This window comes from Sus scrofa, chromosome 4 (assembly GCF_054392235.1).
Source record: "Sus scrofa isolate SSC_HxYL_T2T_F1_AM1 chromosome 4, Sscrofa_HxYL_maternal_Yorkshire_Landrace_v2.0, whole genome shotgun sequence".
NCBI classification, from domain to species: domain Eukaryota; kingdom Metazoa; phylum Chordata; class Mammalia; order Artiodactyla; family Suidae; genus Sus; species Sus scrofa.
This window is the reverse complement of record NC_139386.1, coordinates 19,472,849-19,497,431: the sequence shown is the minus strand read 5'-3', so window position 1 is coordinate 19,497,431 and position 24,583 is coordinate 19,472,849. Positions and strand designations below refer to the sequence as shown.

Below are 24,583 nucleotides of genomic sequence, written 5' to 3'. Positions count from 1 at the left end.
TTGCACAGTCAGGATTTCTCAGGAAATCACTCTACTTGAATGAGTTTCCAGGGTCATTAAAGTCTCTAAGAAGTGGATTTCACCAGCATATTCATCTCCATTTTAATTTCATCATCCCTGTGACGATGAAAAGATGCTGTTGCTCATTCACCCCAAGAGCTTCTGCTTTGACCATCAGCCCAGGACAAATGGGGACCTGAAGTCCTGGTGCCCTCCTCATACCTCAGGCTTGCACTGAGTGAAGCACTTGTCACAGGTACAGACACACCTTGGAGACATCCCAGACCATGGCAATAAAGAGAATCTCTCTATAAACCAAGCCTCATGAAGTTTTTGGTTTCCCCATGCATATAAAAGCTATAGTTATGCTATACTATAGCCTATTAAGTGTGCAATAGCAGTGTGTCTAAAAAAGCAATGGACATACCTTAATTAAAAACAGTGCTGTTGGATGATGGAGGATAATGTGAGAAAAAGAATGTATGTATATATATATGACTGGGTAACCTTGCTGTACAGTAGAAATTGACAAACCACTGTAAATCAACTATAATGGAAAAATAAAGATCATAACAAAATATTACTGTTGGGGAAATGGCACTGATAGATTTTTTTAATGTGGGGTTGCCATAAACCTTCACCTATCTGCCCATGTGCGTCCCCAGCTCCAAGGCTGTAAGATTCTCCACTCTGGGACCGTGTTTGTCTAGCTCACTTCTCTACCCAGCCCTACCTATAATCAATGCCAAGCACACAGTTGGCCCTTTTAAAATATGTGATGTTTAATCAAAGAATGGAGATCTGCATTCCATAAAACAAAGTTTGCATACAAATTTACCTGTCAACAAACTTACCGAGTAATACAACTAGAGAGTATAGCTAAGGGGTACACATAACATATGTAACAGTGGCATAGCTAACAAGAGCCAAGTCTCATCTAGACAGCACCTCTTCTTAGAAATAAAAGGAAAACTTGCTTTCTAGACATCAAAACTATTTGAACTTCTTTGTTGTGACTGGAAGATGCCTTTTGCTTAGGGTCAGGTAGCACTTTTCCAAAACATTTTCATATTTATTAATATAAGTATTTGCTAAGTGCCTACAGGTATATCAAAGTGAAGTAAAATGCTTGGGGAAAAACAAGGAAATTAAACTTGGGGGTCCTTGCTCTTAGGAAAAGTACTTTCAGCTTCAGAAAAATAAGATATGTGCATATGCCTCAACAACTCAAAAGAGTTACACTGAAAAGATTTACTGCCAATTAAAGTGCCTGGCTCTGGTCTCTGCCAATTTGCTCAAATGTCTGCATCTTTTACTGAACTCCTATTCAACTCTCAAGTTTTCTTCACTTAAACCTACCAATGGTACCAAATTTGCTCTCTCTTCCAAGCCATCCCATGTTCTGATACACCCAGCCAAGTCATGCTGGTCACATTTTGGTAAATTTTCCTTGAATACTCCCCATGTCTGTTCTAATTGATTTCAATAATTTCTAGACCATGTATAATATCTCTTCATAATACTGTATATTTAACTCTATGTATCCCGAGACTATTCCTGTAAGATATTTATATATTTATCACATTTGTGTCCCCAGATGTCCCATGCTGATACAAGCTCTTAGAGGACCAACATTTTCTTGGTATCTTCTCTCCCTTGTAAACTCATTCAAGTACATAGCCCAAATGCACCTAGTAGGTGTTCAGTAATTACTACAGACTGAGTCACAGTACTTTTCTTAAGGAGAAAGAGCCAAAGTGAGTGGGAAAGGCTGTTCCCAGGTCTGAGCGAAAGGGATTAAGATTTTGATTATCAACTCTTTGGAACAGGTTAGAGCTTCCAGACACATTCTATACCAGAGTCAAGAGCAAGGAATCGTCTCTTCCATATTGGAGAGTCTTTTGTAGTTCAAAACAAAGCAAACATCTGAAATATTTAAAGCAATGAAAAACATGCCCACAGTAACAGAAGTTTGAAGGTTAACAACATCTTCTGAATTCTTCTGTAAATGTCACTAACAGGCTAAGTCTTGTCAAGGGAGTCCAAATTAGTCCAGTGGGATAAGGCAATGTCCCAGCCATACCTCTGACTTACTTAAGTAATAAGAACAGAGGCTAGAACATAAGTTTGAAAAATGAAAGAGAGAGAGACAAACACACAAAGATGCACTAAGAGGCTACGAAGAGACAGGGAAGTGCTAAGATCAGGAACATAGAGATGTACTGTCTCAGAGACAGATTGTTCAGCTAGCACACAAACTCTTCGGAAACAGCGCAATTTCAAACAAGGCGATTTCTTTTTATCATGGTTAAGGGCCCTAAAATACTCTGATTGCCAAGGTGGTGGTTATAAGATGAGAAACAGGGACAGCCCATCCCCAGCTTACCTTGCAACATGCCATCTGCGTTCTACCAGTAAATGGATGTCCTCAATTCTTCTGTTGTTGGCGTAGTGCAAACGTTTGGGGAGGTGCTGTTTCATGTAAGGCTTAAAGTGCTGATCGGGTTTCTTACACTGAAATGTGAATGGACGTTGAATTTTAGATGGAGCGACTTCAAGAAAAGACCAAGACATTCACTCTCTAAAAATATGAAGGAGGTTTTAAGTTAAAAAAACAAAAGGCTAATTAGTGGATAAGTGGAATTTAGTAACCCATAATCAAATAACAAAAGCTGAAAACAAATAGATTTCAAAGAGGATTAGATAACTTTGAAGAAGACGTGGAAGGTTATCAGAGGGGAGTTAGACATTTTTAAGATACATTCCTGACTCGTAAGGCCACCACCAAGAGCAAATCACAATGCAGTTAAGACTTTTCCCAAGTCAAGGGGTGGGAAGATGGGGTGGAAGGGAAGAGGGTGCATGTCCAGGCCTGTGTGGTTACAGTCTCACGTGCTTGTAAGGTCTCTGTCCTGGATGGGGAAAAGATGGAACAGGGTGGTGGGCAGATCTGGTTCAGAAAGAGCAAGGATCTGTTTAATCATGAATGAATACTTTTCAGATCTCATGGCAAGATCAAATAATCTCATTCTGTATCACTGCCAAGACCATTAGGGAGCCTGCAGCTGTCCACAGGCCAGACGTTTTGAAAGCTCTCAGGGAAACAAATATACAGGATGGCAAGGCAGTGAGGAAAATGTCCCTTTCCTCCCACAGAGGAGGCAAACACCAGAGGTGGGAGTGTGGAACACCCTCCAAGGGCAGAAGCCTGGCGACATGCAGCACTTACCGTGAGATTAGCCATAATAACTTTAGGGTCATCTGTTCAAAGAGAGAAGGAGAAAGATTTCAAAAAAGTTGACAACCATCACAGGGAGAAATTAATTTTGCAGCAAGAGACTCGATTCTTTTTTTTTTTTCTCCTAGAAGAGCTATCACCTTAGATTTTGTTTAGAATATATGTCAAACTGTGTGTAGGTATTCACTGTTTCAGGAAATGAAATGCAGCTAAATAAGTGGAACAATTTCTATGGTAAATGTCCCTACTAAGTCCAGATCAAGCTTTCTGGAAGAGAATTCCTCCTTTCAGAGCACCAGGATATTGCTGGGTAAATCGCTGCTGTAACCTCTCCCAAATGGTCCCTCTGGAGCCTGGATTTAGTTTGTTTGAAATTTAACATCAGGAACTAAACTGAGCATTTGGGGCTTTTAATGTAACTTGCTATTTATCTGCAGATTTTTGAAACAAGTGATCATCCACTTTTAAGATGAATCTTCTAATCCATTGAGTTATTTTTTTTTTCCTAAGGGGAGTTTTGTTTTCTCAGTTACATCACAGGTCTAATTACATAGGTAGCTGCCCCCTTTCCAGCCACAGATACACACATGTATGCATCTCCTCTATTTCCACTACCAGCAAACAAAGGATATTTTAGTCAATACCCTGAACTAGCTAAAAGCAAAACTATGTAAATGATGGCTGTGTATAAACTGTGGACAGGATTATATTATCTGAAGGTCTCCTTTTGGGGGGTGTGGAAAGAAAGAGGAGATTGTAGGTTGGTTGGATTTTGTTTTGTTTTCAAAAAATTTGCTTCAGCATGTCATTACAGAATCAGCAGAAAAGGGAAGCAGCATTCAGAAGAGATACCGGCAGTCATGAGGCACCCACTCTGGTATTTAAACATCAGTAGAGCAGGTCACGTCTCTGTCATTTCCTGCTGCATCCCCAGGGCCTGGTGCATTATAAGCACTCAGTAAACATTTGCTAATAAATATAAATAAATATTTTTCCACATTTGCTGCAAATGCATGAATAAGCTCACCTTGCAGCGTTTAAGTATCCACTCTTCACAGGCAATGTTCAGAATCTTATGTCTAAAGCGATGAAATCCAAAGATAAATGTGGATTCCTTTCCACTTAAATTGGGGTTAAAACATAGTTGCCCATTTTTTCATGGCAAGCAAATAAGTTATGGTAGCAACGATAATTAACCCCAATTGCATCCATATCACAGGCAGCCTCTCTGTAAGCGCTTTGCAGGCACTGTCCCTCTGATCATTCACAACTACTCTGGGAGGTAGGTGCTATCAGAATCCTCACTAAGCCAATGGGCATTTAGAAGGTGGTGGAGGAGGGACGGGGGACATGTACACTGGGACCTATCTGGCCATCTGCCTGAACAAGACACTTTGAACCTCTCCATTCCGTGGCCTCATAAATCACAGTCCTCAAAGGGACCAAAAAGAGTCAGTTCATAGTCTTCAATAATGGAGAAAAATAAATAGCACGGTGCAATTCTGTGCTCAGATAAATCCCAGAGAATCTCTAGGAGAAAACAAATGCTTGAGTCCATGTGTGTGACACCAATCCTTCAACTCTGAAATACTCAGCCCTCTTATGCTAGTAGTTCCCAGAGAGCGGAAGAGAAACCCAGCACAGGGTGGTATTTAAGAATTAGCAAAGCCTCTGTATTTCTACTCCAGCTCTACCACCTACTGTCATACACTTAGCCAATTACTATACCTCTCCCTGAGCCTTGGTTGCTGTTTACAGAAGATGATAATACCTATTACACAGGGCCCTTGTAAGGATGCAGTAAGATGTGTCATGTGTCTGACTAAAAGAGTGATGGGACGAAAATATCCAGCACCATAACTACCATTTATACAGCTTTGACTCTGTGCTAAGCACTAATCTAAGTGATATGTAGATGATCTCTCATTTAATCTTCCCAGCAATCCTTAAGTTACAGGTAAGGAAACTACAGGCGAGGCACAGGGTGTCTAAGTAGCTGGCCCAAGGTCACAGTGAGAACAGCGGGCAGAGCTGGGATTTGAACCCAGACATCTGCCACCATCGTCCGTGCTCCTCACTACCTCCCTCTACTGTCTCCCTCAAAATGTATGAATGCGTTTTGTAAAATACAAGACATTTAACTATTGGTTAAATGATAACATTTATTTATTTGTTTGTTTGCTTATTGTCTTTTGCGGGCTGCACCCGGCGAATATGGAAGTTCCCAGGCTAGGGGTCGAATCAGAGCTGTAGCCGCCGGCCTATGTCACAGCCACAGCAATGCAGGATCTGAGCCGTGTCTGTGACCTACACCACAGCTCACAGCAACACCAGATCCTTAACCCAATGAGTGAGGCCAGGGATCGAACCCGAATCCTCATGGATTCGTTACCAGGAAAGTTATTTCTCCCTCCCCTCCCCAAAACAACCTCCCTATTACTTTTACTGGTGTCTCAAACACCTTTCAAATTAGACAAAAACTTTCTGGCGTAAACCCTAAAATGCAAATACTAAATCAAGACTCTAGCAAGGGCTTGCCTATGTCAAGTAAACAGAAGAGAAGAGAGGACACAGAGGACAAAAAAAGCATAGAAAAGAGAAGGCAGAGACACCACCGTTCTGTTTATTTCACAACGTTGCCTGGAGCTGACCTTGGAACAGTTCCCATTTGTGTTGACTCAGGAACTTCGTTTGGGAAAAACTTAATTTTCCAAAGTTTTATGCTTGGTGCCAATGGTGTCTTATTCCCAAGGCTGAAAATGCTAAAGGATTTTCTTTTTCCAAAATGCAGCATGTCTCCAATAAAACTACAAGCTTCTCAGAAGCTAGGTGGTTGGGCAGCGTGTAAAACATCTTAGCCCGTAAATTAAAGTTCTTGTCAGTGGTATAGCATAACCGAATGGGTAAAACATAAGTGATAAGAGTAGTCCTGCTTATTTTACTTCTAATCTTTCAAAACAGCTGCCACTTTTCAAGGGCTTCAGAGTTTCTCCTCCCGGGTTCTGTCAATCACTTTTACAAAGGTGACAAGTCCCCTTTAACCAGGCTTCTAGAAAGGTTCAAGAGAGTCTCTGAGAGAGGTTCTGCCCACTATGCTATGGACTCCCTCGCTTCAGCTGAAGAGTAAGCCTGCGCCTCTTGTTGGAAAGTTTTTCTCTTGTAAACAGAAGTTTATGGTTATACACATGCCTCAAATTAAGTGTATTTTCCACATGATAAAAACAAGAGCAAATATTTACATAATGCTACCATGGGCCAGGAACTATTCTACATGATATACATAGATTTATTTTCACAGCAATCCTATGAGCTAGCTGTTATCATGATTCCATTTTTTTCAGATTAAAAAAAAAAATTCCTGAGGTTTAGAGTTTAAATGATTTATTCAAGTTTACTAAGCTCAGAAGTAGCAGAGACACGGGAGTTCCCATCATAGCTCAGTGGTTAACGAATCCAACTAGGAACCATGAGTTTGCGGGGTGGATCCCTGGCCTCGCTCAATGGGTTAAGGATCCGGCATTGCCGTGAGCTGTGGTGTAGGTTACAGAGGTGGCTTGGATCCCAGGTTGCTCTGGCTGTGGCTACAGCTCTGATTACACCCCTAGCCTGGGAACCTCCATGTGTCACGTGTGCAGCCCTAGAAAAGACAAAGAAAAAATAAATAAATAAATAAAGGCAAAGAAGTAGCAGAGCCAGGATTTCCATCCAAGTGAGCCCGCCTTCAGGGAACAAGCCCTGTCTCTCTCCACTAAATCACCACCTTAACAACTTAGCATGTTAAGAGGCAACTTACATTTAGCATTATTACTAAATTTGGGTCGAATTCTTCCTAGTGTTCCAGGCACTAGGGTAATGTCATCCACATTAGTCAGGTAATTGCTCAAAAATTCAGTTCTATCACATGTGACATCTTCCATTCCTAGGGGCAAAGGAAAAGAAAAAATTCTTTTCAGGCAACTGTAAAATTAACATCTCAATGCAGACACAAAAAATAATATTCAGGCATTTCCTTAATTTATTTTTAACAACTTAATGTGAGGATCCCTCTCTTTTGAGATTTCTTAACTTGACTTTGAATTTTGTGATGCTTCTTGATATAATCTTTTCACCAGGCTTAGATTTAGTCCTATCATCTTGAAGCACTAGAAGGCTGCAAAGGCATCACCTCAATTGCCATTTTAAGTCACTCAGCAAAAACAGCAAGACAAGGAAATAACCATGATCTTCTAAAAAAAAAAAAAAAATTTACACAGTCATGCAAAAGATGTATTCTTTAAAAAGAAAAAAATCCTAGATTACTTTAAACTCTTCCCAGCTGGGGGTGGTGTAAGTAACTGGAATATATAGTTCTGCATCTCTTTTAATAAAATGTCATTTTCCAGCTCTCTCTCTCTAACATATCTCCCGATTTGAATACCAGATAATCACCAGTCCTCAATCTGCCTCCACTGGTGGCCTTGGATGTTACTGAAAAAACAATACTGGCAACAAGAGATGAGAAAGAAAAATGTCAGCCCTAATGACCACCCAAACTGAAAAACAAAATAACGTTGAAAACAAGCTGTAAACAAGGTAATCAGTCAAAACTGAAGGCTAGCAACTAGGATACCAAAAAGGTCTAGGTAGGGAATTTTTTAAACCAACCAAATATTGTCCCCACCCATAATTTGTTTCCTGCCTCCTATCAAGGAAAATTTCTTGATCAATGTTAAAAAATAATTAAAACAAAACAAATGCAAAACTTAGAATCATAAACTATGGAGAACTTTATTGTCATTTCAGAATTTATGCGATGAGATGGAGCTATGAAGGCATGACATGTTGCTTTGCACAATCCAATATCTGAATATTCTTTAAGAGAGGGAACACGAATGATTCTGAAAGGATTCTGTAAGGTTTTGGAATAAAGAAATATAACCCAAAGTAACCCAGATCTGATGAAATTCAAAGTAGTACCTGCTGGGATCCCAGATCCAGACCCTCCCCCCCTTTTCTTTTTAATACTAATTGGAAGATAGAGAAAAATTTATCCCAAAATAGCACAAAGGCTATATATCTTGTCTTTTAACATTTAAAAACCTCAGAAAGAAAACTAGAAACAGTAAATAGCTATTATGTTCTAGCATAAGGTTAACCCAGGAAAGAGAAGTCTCTAAATACATATTAATGGAAGACTATAAGGGTCTTCCATTTGTTATACTTCTAAATCATTTATGCCACTCCAGTGGTGAACCATCTCTCCTGCTTTCAAAGTGCTTCTCAAGCATCATCACCTTTCACCCTTTAGACTCAGTGTAGGTGGTATTACTGTTCTCATTTTACAGACGAAGAGGCTGAGACTTGGAAAGGCTTTTAAGTGGCATAGGGTAATGTGAACTCCAGTGAAACTCATTCTTACTCTAAAGCCCAGACTCTGAAATACTACCTTTGAAGAAAGAGATGCTGTGCAATCTATTCATCTCAGAAGCCTGCACACTGGTAAGACAAGGTTTTAATCTAGCCAAGAATTTGGCAATGCTCTAGCTTGTGATTCACTGGGACCCACCTCCTTCTTAGACATCTGGCTCCACCATGTGACCAAATATTCTTGACACTTCTGGGCAACTTAAATTGATCAGCTGTGTCACATACTCCAAATTCTCCATCCTATCTATCTACAGCTCCACCAAGTCAAACTCATGGAGCATGACTTTGCAGATGGTCACATTTAGTCCCCGAAAAAGAGCAAGTAAGTTCCAGGGCTTTTCTTCCTTCCTTCCTTCCTTCCTTCCTTCCTCACAGATCTTATAGAATATTCTATAAAGAAAACTTCAGGCCCAGAGCAGAGTTTTGATTAGGGAGATTTCTCTTCTCTTCTTAACAGAACTACCAAAGAGTCAACCAATTTTCTTCTTCCAAACCTTCTCCTAGATGGGAGCAGCCCATATTTCAGGGTCATGATTTCTATTTGCTAGTTCTGGAATGCAGGACACACTCTCAGGAACACAGTCTGCATACCTGTGAAATAAGAATGCTCTCTGATGGCCCCTCTCTAGCTCTATAAGCTTATAATATTCATGATGCTCTTGATTCATGAATTTTTCTACTTTATACTGTGATTTAGAGGAACTGCTTCCTCAGTTGCTTCTTCTTCTCTTTAACAGTCTTGTCTACTGAAGCAGGGTCCTCTGGTTTGGGTCTCAAATTCACTCAGTGAATGCATGGAAATCATTTTACTTATATGCCACTTCTTTAACAAGAAGCCTATGTCTCTGCCTTTTCATCATGTTTAAATTTATTTTATTTTATTTTTCATGTGGAATTCTGTGGGCTCTTTTTGGGGATGTGGCTAGCAGGGATATGTCATGTTCACAGAGGAAGCTCTTAATATCACAAGTGAATTGTCAGCAAATCTTTAATAAGATACAGATTTTCGTAGAAAGGCTTTTCCTGCAAAGAAGAGCAAGATACAGGAAGTCCCTGGTTTTGATTAAAATGAACACAGGGTCGTTTCAGGCCATCTCATAGTTTTGAGTCATGGCTTGATTTCTTTCCCTATCCTGAAGAAATGGGGAAGGAGGTGAAGAATACAGCCTGGGATTTCTGAGAGCAAGGCTTTCCCCAAAGCCATCAGGAAATATTATCTATCTACCCAATTAGCAAAGAAGAAACAAAGCTTTACCATGGTCTCCAACAAAGATGACATTTACACAGCGATGCAGCTTTAGTTGTTTCAGCCCATCCATTAATTGCCCCACTGTTTTGTCAATTTCCCTCAGAGGATTTGTCATCTGGAAAAAGGAGCAAATTAGTCCCTGAGGTGTTTTGTGTTTTGTTTTGTTTTGTTTCTTTCAGTATCTCATAGATCTTCTACCCCTAGAATATTCTGGAAAGAAAACTTCAGGCCCAGAGGCAGAGCTTTGTCTAGGGGGATTTTCCTGCCATTCTTAATGGTAAGTTGATCTAAGCATTTATATTTGTGTTCTTTCGGGAACACAAAACCTCTCCTCAACCAATCCCTTTCAAGAGTCTTTGATATAAAAATAGAAACATTAAGGGCAATTCTTTTTTGGAGGAAAAAAAAATGGCCTTTCTAAAATGTAACAATGTTCTTTAAATCCAAGAATTTTGAGAGTGAGCAGAAAGTCAGATGGATAGTTTAAGCCTCCTGTATCCCACATGAAATCACCTAAGCTTTGAACCATAGCAAGAAGATGGAGGCAAAGTGAATCAAAAGCAGTTCTGAGGTTCAGTGGTAACCTTCCACTAGACGCCAAATTAGAACATCATTAACACAATGAGATCCATCTAATGTTCCAAAAAACTGAACTGTCCATTTCCAACAACAATAGATTCTTAACAGAAGGACCTCTTCTAAGAAGCAAGCTACTACACTCCCTCTCGGTTGAGTCCCTTTCAAGTTGATTTTGAGTAAAATTAAAATCCACAATAATCCAAACTTAATCAGAAGTGAATCACTGAGCTTGTTCTAGAATATTTCTTATTTAAAAGCCTAACAAAAAAATGAAAACTCAGTTCTCCAAAGAGTATTTCAAAGCATAAGAAGCATAACCCATCACTCATGTTCTTGCTCCAAATGGAAGTTTCTGACAGCGTTAAGTGCCCCCACATACTAGAGACTTCCCTCTCCTTCTCATTTTTGTGCAATGGAAAGATTTTAAAGAAACATCCCATCAGACAAACACTTGACAATACTTTAGCTGAATTTGGCAACTGAGTTACAATCACATACATCCACTCAAGATGACTGAGATAAGAACAGAAGGGATCTGCATATCTTTTTTCACCGAGACACAGAAATATTTTCATAAATATTATCTTCCATTAGCCTCTTCTCAGATGACTCAATACATTTCCTCATATCACGGCATTAGTAAAATCAGGTATAAACTTGTTTTCATGACAAGTGTAGTTCAAATTCTGTCCAAAGGACTAAGTCACAAGTGAAAGTTTCAGAATGAAGAGACTAACAGATGGTGGACTTAGTGGTATTTGCTTCCAAGTAAACAATGCTCTCTTCTAAGACCTTCACCTAGACAAAGAAATACCAAATGCAGGACACATGTCAACCCTTGGCAACAAATTATTTTCCTTTACCCAACAAGATGACTCAGGTTAAAATCCAGAGCTTACTTCTTAGTGATTAGTTCAAACAACCATAAATAAGATAGTGCCTCATAAGTGTCTGGAGGTTTCAGGAAATATAACAAACTATAGGCTATTCTGAATTTAATAGAAGAGTACATACACATCACTGTTATCTCTATAAGAAAACACACTCAACTCTGTCTACCCATTGTTTCCTCTCTCCTCCTGTCTCAGCTCTTCCTTTATCTATCACCTAAGACCTCTTCTGAACTCGGAAGGTACAGACCACTAATCTAATTCAATATTCTACTGAGTTCTAATCTGTCCTGTCTGAGGATTTCCCCAACTACTTTGCTGGGTTGTTCTCAAGATTCAAGGCTACAAACTGCTGGGACAAATACTGTGGAAAAGCACAAGCAAAACCAATAGCCTTCTTAACACTCATCTAAACCTAAATGTTCTTACTAGTTTTGGGGCAACTAACTCTAAAGAAAGTAGAAGGAGTTTTGTTTGTTTGTTTGTTTGTTTTTCTGGCTGAAAGCTCAAGAACTCTTCAGATCAGTGTTAACCTCTGAAGTACCAGATTCTTCTGGACTCAAAGCCAAGGATGAGGCACTAGATTTTTTCTGAAACTTATTCAGCTGATTTTCAAACCAAGGCACTGAAGGAAACCTTCAACTCAGATCTGCCCACCACAAAGCTTTGGAACAATAGATAAACTTACTTTGTCCTGACGAGTTTCCGCGGCATAATGATCCATCCTATGTAATTTTCTTCTTCTTTTCTTTGGAGGAGTAACTGGTCTTTCCTGTCTCCTCTTAGGGGTAACCTTCCTCTTAGGTCTCTTAGCCGGAGTAAAAGGTGAACCATAACTACTCTCCTGTACTGGCGGATAGAGATGTCTGGACTCAGAAGTCGTCTGTCCTTCTGGGTCAGATATTAAAGCTCACACTTTGCCATCTGGGGTCAGCAAGACTTCTTAAGTGCAAAGAAGTTGGTATGAGGGATGATTCAGGGAACTCTATAGAGAGAAGCCTTCTAAATCGATCTTGATGCTGCTACTGCAGCTTCTTCACTGAGAACAAGAATATGATTTAAGAAAATCTAGTCATGTGGGTCTCATTTGGATGAGGAGCCTACTCATGGATACACCTGAAGGTGACACAGAGTTATGTCCCATAACTCTTGCATTATGGAGAGACTGGCCCTTAGTTATGAAAAGCTCCCCATGTATAAAGTAGTAGCTGAAAGCTAAATAGAACACTAGTCACTTGGTCATCCCAAGGCACAAAGGGATTCATGCAGGTGGTTCCAATTCAGATTTTGACAGGTTCATACCACCAAATATACCCAATCCTTGGGAAGGATTAGGGAAAAAAAAAAATGAAGCCAAGGGTGGAATGAAACATAAATACCAAGCAATCCTCCTTGGCCATGAATGTACTTCTACAAATCAGGAAAGAGAACTTCTCACTGATGATTTAAGTTTCTGGTACAGAGAAATAGAAAGCCAAGAGGTGACCATAAATAGAACTGTCTTTTTTAAAATCCTCTTGTAAAAAAAATAAATAAATAAAATCCTCTTGTAAAATTAGGTAAAATATAAAAAGTCATCAAGATCTCTTCATCTTGATATATATATATATATATATATATATATATATATATATATATATATATATATAAAGAGTCTACTTGGAGTTCCTGTCTTGGCGCAGCAGAAACGAATCTGACTAGGAAGCATGAGGTTTCAGGTTCGATCTCTGGCCTCATGCAGTGGGTTAAGAATCTGGCATTGCCTTGAGCTGTGTGTAGGTTGCAGAAGTGGCTCGGATCTGGCATTGCTGTGGCTCTGGCGTAGGCTGACAGAAATAGCTCCAATTAGACCCCTAGCCAGGGAACCTCCATATGCCTCGGGTATGGCCCTAAAAAGACAAAAAAAAAAAAAAAAAGACAAAAAAAAAGAAAGAAAAGAAAAGAGTCTACTTATACTCTTTCTGTTAGAAATCCCCTTTGTGATTGGCCAATGGGGACGTGCTGTATAGCCCAGGAAACTCTATCCAATGTTCTGTGATAATCTACATGGGAAAAGAATCTGAAAAACAATGGATGTGTGTACATGTATAACTGAATCACCACTCTCTTGTAAAGCAGAGTTATCACAACACTGTAAATCAACTGTACTTCAATGAAACTTTAAAAAAACGAAAAAAAAAAAAAAAAAAACTTTACCCTAAAACTTGCCTAAGTTGTAAAATAAACCACTCCAGAGATTTGGTGGGGGAAAAAAAAAAAAAGAATTCCACTTTAGGTGGTGGGGTGGTGGTCATGGGGTGGCAGTACTGCGCATCTTGTTTTGAAAACCTATCAAGCAGTGAAGGCTGACACATAACCTGAGTGAGGAAGATAACCTTTTGGGACTTCCAAATGCTGGAGAAAAACAGACCCCTGATTTGCTGATGGTGCAAAGGTGAATTAAAGCAGCAAGCCTTGCTGTCTCCCTAGCTGATTTCTCTTGGTGGGACTGTTCGAGAATCATTCAGATGCAAGGAGGGGCAAGAGGAGGATCCATGTTAGTGTATCCAAAAAAGAAGGCCATCTGCCATGCGATTTCACTGTTTCCAGAGCAAGCAACTGCAAAGGCACTTCCACTCTGCCTCATCCTCTCTCTCAGGCAGAGCAGTCCAAGGACACAGCCCCACAGACTCTGGTTTGGTTTGGTTTTTGAAATGCTTCTAGTTTTAGCCAATTCTCCACGAGAAGAGAAGCAAAAGGAAAAAGAGGGTTTACCATGTCATGGTCACCAAATACATTCAGCTGGAGCTCAAGTCTGCCCGTCAGAAACTCGGCCATTTGCAAGAGACCTCAACATTCCAAAGACACCAAAGGTGTCACCGATTGCAGCAGGTTAGAGGAGCAGCAGGAGAGATAGGATTTAGTCAAAATGAGTTTTCATCCAGTGATTATGTTGCATGTATTTCCTTCTTCGAATGTTAGAGGTAGATGAAAGCTAAGTTTTTACTGACCAGCCATTCTTTAGTCTGACTTTAGAGGACATAGCCTGAGGTTATTAAAAGGATGGGGAGTAGAGGGGCGAATGTCCCTGCTTTTCAGAAGGATACTTTGCCATCTGAAGGTAGGAACTAGCCAGCCAAAGCTCTGCCTCTAGGCCTGGAAGAGCAGCCGAATGAAGAGTCACAGAGAAAGCAAAGAAGGTCAAATAGAAAAAAGATTGCGCCAATAACCAAAAGCAAGCATATTTCTGAACATTCACCATTACACTACGAAACCAGGAGCAATACACCATTTCTTGAAGCCTTTAGCCCAAGTTTGGTCATCTCATTTAATAACCTTTGTGAATCATTCTGAAAAAAGTATACCCAAATATTAAGCGAATAAAGCACGAATGTCGACTGTGTTGTAGCACACATCTTGCTAGATTGAATCATTTCAGTTAAATTTCAAATGCAAGATATATCCTCATTAGATGTAAAAGATAATGTTACTGATTTTAAAATAATATTTCAGCTAGTAAAATTTTACATGCACAATAAATGTAGATGAGGGGTAAATGGGGAAATAAACCAATTTGCCTACTATAGAAAAGAGGTTTTGGTGGCTTTGGTTTCATGTCTTAGAAGTGTAAACTGGTTTGCTTTTCTTTCAGCAAAAAATAAGATTCCTAGAAGCAAATGAGAAATAGCTGGAATCTAAAAATATCCCTTGCCTTAGCATAACACAGTGACCTGGTTCTCAGGTTATCATAACTTAAAATACATTCCAAGATATCTCATCATAGGTGTTTTACCTCATAGATGTATGAGAATATCCCAGTTATAAGAAAGTAGTAATACTAAAAAGAACATAGCATGAATACCTCCAACTTTTAATTCCAAAATACTCAGGGAAAAAAAAAAGTTTGCATATTTATGAAACTCCTGAGCATAGAACCATCATTACAGCAAATCAAAGCATCCTATATTATGCTTCATTTATCACTGCTTGGTACTTAAAAAAGAAACCTTTTAGATTATTTCTCAATTAAAATACACATACGTACTTTCAGATAAGTAATTACAACTGAATTATGCATATTAGGAATCCAGAGATGTTCGTGGATAACATCTTATATTGCGAAGTCATGCAACTGCTAAGGAAATGAAAATGATAAGAATTATACCTCCTCTGTATTGTAAAAAGCCAATTTTTGACAAAAGGAGATGTTCTATATGGTTTGAACATAGTTATTAATGGGCCACTTTGCTTATCTCCTGGACTGAAGGAGAATTAAATGGTTCCCTGGTCTGGGAGTCAGAAGTTCTAGCCCAAGTTTATTTATCAGCCAAGCAACTGGAGTAGCCCCTAATCTCTTTAAGCTCTAGCCTTTTGCTTTTAAAAGAAAGCTATACCATTCTCTGCCTATGCCACAGGGTCCTTTATCCAAGCAAAACTGAACATTTAATAGGGCACATGGAACTGCTTAGGGTTTGGGTTTTTTGTTTTTTTTAACATTTTAATAAAATGCGGTTCCTTTTGTTCATTTTAGATTAATCTCAGAGAAAATCATCCTAAAGATAAAACGGCCATGCCTGCTCTGGCAAGAATAAGATTTGTATTTCATGTATGCAGATGTTTATCTCATTTTATCATTTGTGTTTCATAATCATGCACCAGTGGTTAAACATCAAAGGGATAGGAAAAAGAGCATCAGATGTATATGACTTCAATGATTTAAGGCAAACTAAGAATGGTTTCACACAGCCGTTAGTTTCCAGGGCTTAAAAAAATCACCACTGATGTTCAAGCATTCAGAAATATTTATGGCTCCTTAGTATTTACTGCCTTTGTTTAGATATGCTGCATTTTGTTCAAAAATACTTAAACTAAGACTCACTTATCCGTATTTCTTTAGTCATCCCTAAGCTGAACATCATAAACTTAATTACAGCCAGCAGTGTTGCCATTGGCTATCAGAAAATAAGAGGGAGTTCCTATTATCAAAGAGTTTATGAAATAATTTCTCATCCAAAATCAAGTTTTATTAGATTGATATAGACCTCACCACCCTAATAAGAAAGAGAGGTGGAAAACATTTAAGATTTTGAAAGATTTAGATTTGCAAATCCCAGCATATTTTAAAATGATTTGTGCTGAATCAATGAGAAGATTTTCATCTCTCAATGAAAGAGGAACATAATAAAACATCACCAAACCTTTCTCATTTCCTGAATTAGAAGTTATACTGGATACTACCTTACTGATTGTTTTCTAAGATTCCTGAATGTTGGAAAAAAGGGTGTCACGCTGCTCTATTGAACAGATTCATTCAACAGTATATTTCCCTTAATTAAGAATCTGTTTCTGGAGTTCCCGTCGTGGCTCAGAGGTTAATGAATCCGACTAGGAACCACGAGGTTGCGGGTTCAATCCCTGGCCTTGCTCAGTGGGTTAAGGATCTGGTGTTGCCGTGAGCTGTGGTGTAGGTTGCAGACATGGCTCAGATCCCGCATTGCTGTGGCTCTGGTGTCGGCCGGAAGCAACAGCTCCGATTAGACCCCTAGCCTGGAAACCTCCATAGGCAGTGGAGCAGCCCTAGAAAAGGCAAAAAGACAAAAAGACAATAATAATAATAATAATCTGTTTCTAGAGTTCCTAGTGGCCTAGCAGTTAAGGATTCGGCGTTGTCATTGCTGTGGCTCAAGTTCAATCCCAGACCTGGGAACTTCCACATGCTGTGGGCATAGCCAAAACAACTTTTGTTTCACTTCGGGGTTGATAGATATGTTTGTATCTCGATCATGGGGATAGTCTCAAAGGTGTGTACCTATGTGAAGATCTATCAGAGAAAAAATATCTGGTGCTATCATATTGGCTAGGTCGCTTGTACCTGCTAAGGATATTAGAGCTACTCCCTGAACTGTAGAATTATTTTAAGGGACCTGAACTCCAGCTGCAATGTTTTGTATTGCAGGTTTCATCTCCAGATTCTTTTTCACCTCCTATCCCAGCGAGGGCCAATGCCAACCCTTTCTGATATTGCATCTTTTGATAGATGGCTGCAGGGCTGGAAGAGATCCCCTCTTATAAACACCAAGTTTAGGATATGTTTCAATATCAAACCAACCTGAAATGAAGTTCCTGTAAGAAAAACAAGTATGTTTAAGATTTTTAAAAATGTTTTAACACTTACAGTTCTTTGACTCTGTATCCAGCTTGCAGATACAAACTTACCCAAAGACTTTGCACAAATCCTGAAACAAAGCCAGTAGATTAGGTTACCCAGGGACTCCAGTTCACCTCAGGCAGAAGGTAAGCTACTAACCTCAGGGCCAAAAGGGCCATATTTGTGTCCAGAGAAATCAGGTTGTTCGGAATAGAAGGCATAGACTGAAGGCCTACGGGAAAATTAGAAGGTTCAGAATCTTCCCCAAACCACATATGACAGAGAATATCAAATATCCCTACACATTAAAAAAAAAATCCTGGCGTTCCCGTCGTGGCACAGTGGTTAACGAATCCGACTAGGAACCATGAGGTTGCGGGTTTGGTCCCTGCCCTTGCTCAATGGGTTAACGATCCGGCGTTGCCGTGTGCTGTGGTGTAGGTTGCAGACGCGGCTCGGATCCCGCGTTGCTGTGGCTCTGGCGTAGGCCGGTGGCTACAGCTCCGATTCAACCCCTAGCCTGGGAACCTCCATATGCCGCGGGAGCGGCCCAAGAAATAGCAAAAAGACAAAAAAAAAAAAAAAAAAAAAAATCCTCTCAAATCAAATTAATTAATCGCCCAACCACTGTTAGTCCTACCATGGAAAAAAATCTTTCTTTTTTTTCCCTGTTGCTTCCTCAACCGCCCCCCCCACCACTATGGTGACTGCCTCGTTACCACCTTCAGGAATAAAAAGTCACAAGGAAAATCTGAATACAAACTGAGCTCTTTGATTCTCAAGATAATAGAGTCCAGTGATAATTCACAGGGGCTGAGTGATCTGCAGTGTGAAAGAACAACCCCATCAAAGTGAGAAGTCAGTCTTCAGGCTTCCTCAGTCATTGGGAGGCTGCTGGTTTATTTATCAAATAAACTCCCTCTGGCTCTGCTGTGGTGGCCAGGATTAACAGCTAGAGTAATCCATGTAATTAAATGGTCCCCAATAACCAACGTCCATTGTAACCATGTCCTTCTTAGGGAAGCCACACCTAAGGCTCAGAACCACAAAACTTTTAATAACACCAAATCTTGGTCGTGCTTCTATTGCACGCCCATCTAGGTGTTCACCCAATTCCAACCTAAGATGGAAATGACCTGAAGAAGGAACAGAGAGAGTGAGGGAGGAAGAAGCAGATACCTTTCGTTGTCTGGCAGGGTGAGCCACTGCAGGATGGTTAATATCCTCCGCTCGTGAGGGATGACCCTGTGGGGCAGCAACCAGCAAAGAGTGAGGTGAGACTGCACTTTCACCAACTCCAGCCTGATGAGCCCTTGCTTTTGCATCCAGGCCAAGGGCTCTCTATTTACTACCATCTGTTTTCGCTTCATTGTTATAAGTGGTCCCCTTTCCAATTAGTTGTTAAATGTCCATTTCTATTTGCAACACGTTAACATTGTTCAGCTTCTGGCACAGAAATCGGGACTGGAAACTCTGATTCACAGTCGAATGAAGGATCCACCTTGCTGATCAGAAGCTCAGCTATAGGCAGAAAGGACCCCAGTCTCAGAATCATTGCTATTTCATGGGTAAAGCCAAGAACTGTGGCCACAAAGGGATTAGGACTTACATCCCCAATCTGCCTTTTGCTGGTAGTGTGACCTCTCTTGACCTCTAGACCTCTGTGACCTTTCTCAGCCTCAGCTTATTCATCATTAAAATAGAAATAATAGCAAAGCACACTGCACAGCTTGGTCGTAAGCATAAAAATGGAACAAGAAGGCAAAGGGCAGCACAGTGCTTAGCACATAGTAAGTGCAAAAACAAAAACAAACGAAAACCTCATATTTATTAATGATCATAATTAGTCATCATTCTCTCTCTAAATAGCTATGTGACTTCAAAAACATTATTTACTCTGAAACTTTAAGTTCCTTTTCTATAAAATAAGGGGTTAGGAAAGATATTCTTGAAATTGTCTTCCAGCTCTCTAAAAATCTATCAAGAAGAGGCACATGTAATTATGAGACTGACAAAAAGGGTATAATCTTCATCCACAACGACATTTGCGTTTAAGTCTCATTCCTCTGTTGAAATATAATTACCCTTATACTGGCACTCGCTTCAAGAGCTCTAGGCTAACATGATAGTGTTGCATCATGGGCTGAGTTACATTAAGATGTTCACAAGCTGAGTGAGATCTTTACTTATGGGGAAATGTGCTTATTCTTTCCCCCAAAGGAGCACAACATAGTTTTCTTCTCCCCCCTCCAAGACCAGGCATTAGAGTATGTTTACAATGAATTTAAACCAAAGCCCAAGTTTAATTGTGGACAGTAAAAATTATTGTGGCCAAGGGTGAACCCCAATGTAAACTATGGTCCCTGGGTGATAACGATGTGTCAACGGAGGTTCATCGTTTGCAACAAATGTCCCTCTCTGCTGGGGGATGTTGATAATGGGGGAGGCCCTGCATGTGTGGTGGTGGGAGGTAGATGGGAAATCTCTGTAACCCCTGCTCAATCCTGCTGTGAACCTAAAACCATTTTAAAAAACCAACTAAGAAATCTATTATTACGGACACTGATGAACCATTTCAACTTTTATTTTTTGGCAGGTGTGAGCATGAGAGAACTAGGAAAAAGATGACTCTTCAGAGCCATGGTAGATGGCTAGAGTTAGCAGGGACTCTAATCAGGCAGCCTTCCCCATTCCCACCCCCACCACCATATGCCATCAATGATCCCCTTCTCTCAGGGAGGGGGGATTTGCCATTCTTCTCTCTGGCCCCCTCTCTCTGTCTAGAGCTATTGTACCAGCTCAGAAAAATTATGTTTACTATAAAATAAGTCCTCATTTAAACAAATTCCAATGCTATTGAATAAATGTGACCCTGTCTATTATAGCCGATAATTGAATTAGAAGTAGGCATAGCAGAATCAGGTTAATCACTTGCGGTATTTAATTCTTCAGCTTTAGAAATCCCCTGCATCTCAACAGAATAATTACATGTTTTGAATTCTTTCCTAACTTAAAAAAAAAAGTGAATGTCATAGCCTTTTCATTTTACCTTACTTCACTACCTACCTACAAACTGCTTTATTTTATGTAATTTCTATTAAGTCACAAAAATGGATTCTGATGGATTCCCTTGAAGCTGATGGAAAAATACAAATTAATAGCATTTGTTTGAAGCTGAGAATGCTCACCCTTTAAAGCCTTCTTTGGATGGGGTACTTAACAAGTAAAAAGCAGGGGGGAAAAGCATCAGCTCTGAGGCCAGAATGCCTGGGTTTGTGTTGGTGATGAGACTTTGGCAAGGTACTTAACTCTTCAGTGCCTCCATAAAATGAGGATAATAATTGCATCTATCTTATAAGACTGTTGTAAAGATTAAAAGAGATAAGACATATAAAGCATAGCATCATGCTTGGCCCATAGAAAAATGATAGCTCTGGAATTCCTGTTGTGGCACAGCGGAAATGAACCTGACTAGCTTCCATGAGGACACAGGTTCCATTCCTGGCCTTCTTCAGTGGGTTAAGGATCTGGTGTTTCCATGAGCTGTGGTGTAGGTCACAGACACACCACAGCTTGGATCTGGTATTGCTGTGGCTGTGGTGTAGGCTGGCAGCTGCAGCTCTGATTGAACCTCTAGCCTGGGAACTTCTATATGCTGCAGGTACAACCCTAAAAGAACAACAACAAAAAAAAGATAGCTCTTATCATTAGGTACTAGATTCTTAGATCCACAGAAATGATGCACTTATTTATGAAACATTTATTAAAAGCATATTATGTTCAAGGCATTTGTGTGACTATAAATAAAGATACAAGGTACACCTATCAAAAAAAATCATAATATGGAGAAGTCACCATCTCTGCTTGGAAAGATAAACAGGTGATTACCTTTTGGTGGGCAGGGGCTGAGTGTGTATGTGTGGGAAGAGCATAAGATGAGAGCTTTGCTATTCACAATATCCAAGACATGGAAACAACCCAAATGTCCACTGACAGACAACTGGATTAGGAAGATGTGGTATATATACACAATGGAATACTACTCAGCCATAAAAAAGAATGAAATAATGCCATTTGCAGCAACATAGACGGAACTAAAGACTCTCATATTGAGTGAAGTAGTCAGAAAGAGAAAGACAAATACCATATGATGTCACTTATATCTGGAATCTAATATAAGGCACAAATGAACCTTTCCACAGAGGAGAAAATCATGGACTTTGAGAATAGACTTGTGGTTTCCAAGGGGGAGGAGGAGGGAGAAGGGGAGGGAGTGGGGTGGTTGGGGAGCTTGAGGTTAATAGATACAAACTATGGCCTTTGGAATGGATTGTCAATGAGATCCTGCTGTGTAGCACTGGGAACTACGTCTAGTCACTTATGATGGAGCATGATAATGTTCAAAAATAGAATGTGGACATGTATGTGTAACTGGGTCACCATGTTGTACAGTAGGAAAAAAAATTGTATTGGGGAAATAACTATTTAAAAAAAGAAGAAAAAAAATTAAAAAAAAAAAAAGATGAGAGCTTTGGAGGTGTGAGTACCCACCATAACTGTGACCTTGGGTTTAACACTTTATCTCTCTAAGCCTTGGTGTTCTGAGCTCAAACATGAGGAGTCAGACACAGCAGTCTCTAAGTTTCCCAGGAGTTCTAGATTATCTTTATGAAATAACCTCGGAGACCAAAAAGGACATGGTCCTTAGCCAGGAGTGTTTTACCACACAGGGAGAGCACGAACAGATCTGACAAAGGAAGAGTGTATTCCAAACAGGGAAATGGGGTTCGTGTTGTTGTCTTTACTATCACTAATTGATACAGAATTTGTCATGGGACCAAGTACATTAGACATGATCAGAAAAAGAAAGAGGAAGGATGGCAAGTGAACTAGATGAAGTCTTTGATGGCAAAGGGAAACAAATTACCTTAGGACATACACAGATATTGTCTGGCCATGGTTGAAAACAAATACCATTTATTGACTATTCTCTGTGTACAAAGTACCCTATTAAACACTTTTTTTTTTTTTAATGGCCTTGGTGTATGGAAGTGTCCAGGCCAGGGACTGATTCCGAGCCACAGCTGCAACACTGGATCCTTTAGCCCCTTGCACAGGGGCCGAGGGTCAACCCAATCTCCACAGCAACCCCAGCTGCTGGAGTTGGATTCTTAACCCACTGCACCACGGCAGGAACTCCCCTCCTACGTATTAAATAAGTAAACTCATTCTATCTTCATGAAGACCTGTGATGGAGATAATACCATTCCATGTAAAGATGAGGACAATGATTTATCGAGAGATTTAATCATTGTCCAAAGTCAGCAATCTATTAAGTTGCAGAGCTGGGATTAGAATCAAACTAGACACTCAGACATAAAGGGAATTACTGCCTTTTAACATGGTTTAACATAAAAGAATGTAAGGGAGCATCAGCTGAGGATGATTTTGAAATGAAATACTATTATTTAAAAAACAAGGTTAATTTTAGTTACAGTTTGGAACCAGGTTAAAAAGAAGACCTGTGAAATCTAAGTCTATGGTTTGAATCTGGTTTTAAATTTAAATTGTTTCAGAATATACTATGTGTAGATTTCCATGATGTATATTCCATTAAATAACTGGAAGTATGACAATTTTTTTAAGTTCTAGGAGATTTTTTTTTCTTTTTCTTTTTTTTAAGGCTGCAACTGTGGCATATGAAAGTTCCGAGGCTAGGGGTCGAATCAGAGCTGAAGCTGAGGTCTCCACACACAGCTATAGCAATGCAGGATCTGAGCTGAATCTGCGACCTACACCACAGCATGCGGCCACACCAGATCCTTAACCCACTGAGCAAGACTGGGGATTGAAACTGCCTCCTCATGGAGAATAGTCAGGTTCTTAATCCATTGAGCCACAGTGGGAACTCCGTAGAGATATTTCTTAAAAAAATAAATATCTTTTTATTTTAAAGGGGAAAAAATGAATTCAAGTCACTTCTGGGGTATAAAGATTAAAATGAGAATAGTCTGAGAAGTAAAGCAAAACTACCAATGTCTTTGGAGCACACAATAGCTACTTTCTTAGAAGCTTTGAAATGGGTAGAGAAAATGGCCATTCAAGAGCAGAACACTAAGTCTTTTCAATGAGATTCTACAGCAGTTTCGGGGGGTAAGGGTGGGGACTAAGTATTAATTATGCTGTTGGCGCCTCTCCATTCTGCCAGGCAAATATGCTGTGGAGCAGAAGAAATCACTTCTAGAGCTCCGTCAATGACAGTCAAGGGTTAAAAAATGTAATGCATAAGATTAAACTGGTAAATCAACATGTCATTTCTAACATATACTTATTTCTCCACTGAGAAAATCTCTTTTAAAAAGACGGGAGGAAACGATTTTTAAGGGGCACTCTGTCTTAGCTTCAAATCACCAAAGCCAATTTCAACCGACCCCTTCAAATGTGAAAAAGCTATTTTTATTCCTAAATTTGGAGAATATAGACGGTACCCTTCTGGATTAATTTGAACCTGTGATTGCTCTCAGCACACTACTATTACAGAATAGTCATATTTTTGTTAAGGCATAAGAGGCAAATATGGAAAGAGCTTTACGTGGTTAAAAAGATGGAAAGAACATCTCAGTGGGAACAAAATCCTCATGAAAGTTAAAACAGATTCCTTTTCTTACGAAGGAGCCTCAAAAATAATCAACATGTTGACACTTTTATTAGGTAAGTTTCATCTCCAGACTATTTTATGAACATTAACTACTAATCTCCCATCACCTCTGCAAGGGATAAAAGTAGTTCCTTTCTTCGTATTAGGGAAATGCTGGATGGAGCTCAGTGGAAAAATGGGGTAGAAACAGAGGCTTCCCCTTGTCTCCTTGCCAATCCTTGTCTGTAGTTTCCAATCTCTAGACCACTACATCGGCCATCTGAGACCACTTTAGGCTTTAAAAGTTGAGAACCCAAATAAATGTAGCATGTTGTAATATAGTTATAGAGAATGATAAGGCAAACCACAGCAATAAATAAAAATATACCTCCCCTAAGTGCCGAGTTATGAAAAAACTATAAACAGGGACAGAACAACCTAAAGGATGACTAGAAGT

At 39.7% G+C, this 24,583-nt stretch overlaps 1 protein-coding gene across 16 annotated transcripts in view; it reads right to left on the bottom strand.

Moving 5' to 3' along the window:
- The window catches only part of ENPP2 (ectonucleotide pyrophosphatase/phosphodiesterase 2), a 113,520-nt gene that overhangs the window by 28,699 nt on the left and 60,238 nt on the right, over nt 1–24,583 (bottom strand). For 8 of the 16 annotated variants that reach the window (XM_013996523.3, XM_013996525.3, XM_013996524.3 and 5 more), the window contains exons 10-16: nt 18,669–18,734; nt 17,649–17,721; nt 12,051–12,206; nt 9,900–10,008; nt 7,032–7,157; nt 3,230–3,261; nt 2,387–2,514 (exon numbers count right to left, since the gene is read on the bottom strand). In XM_013996523.3, coding sequence (XP_013851977.1) covers nt 2,387–2,514; nt 3,230–3,261; nt 7,032–7,157; nt 9,900–10,008; nt 12,051–12,206; nt 17,649–17,721; nt 18,669–18,734 — 690 coding nt within the window. The remainder of the gene's footprint in view (nt 1–2,386; nt 2,515–3,229; nt 3,262–7,031; nt 7,158–9,899; nt 10,009–12,050; nt 12,207–17,648; nt 17,722–18,668; nt 18,735–24,583) is intronic. The other 8 variants (XM_005662883.4, XM_005662884.4, XM_021088984.2 and 5 more) reach the window with 1 other exon arrangement.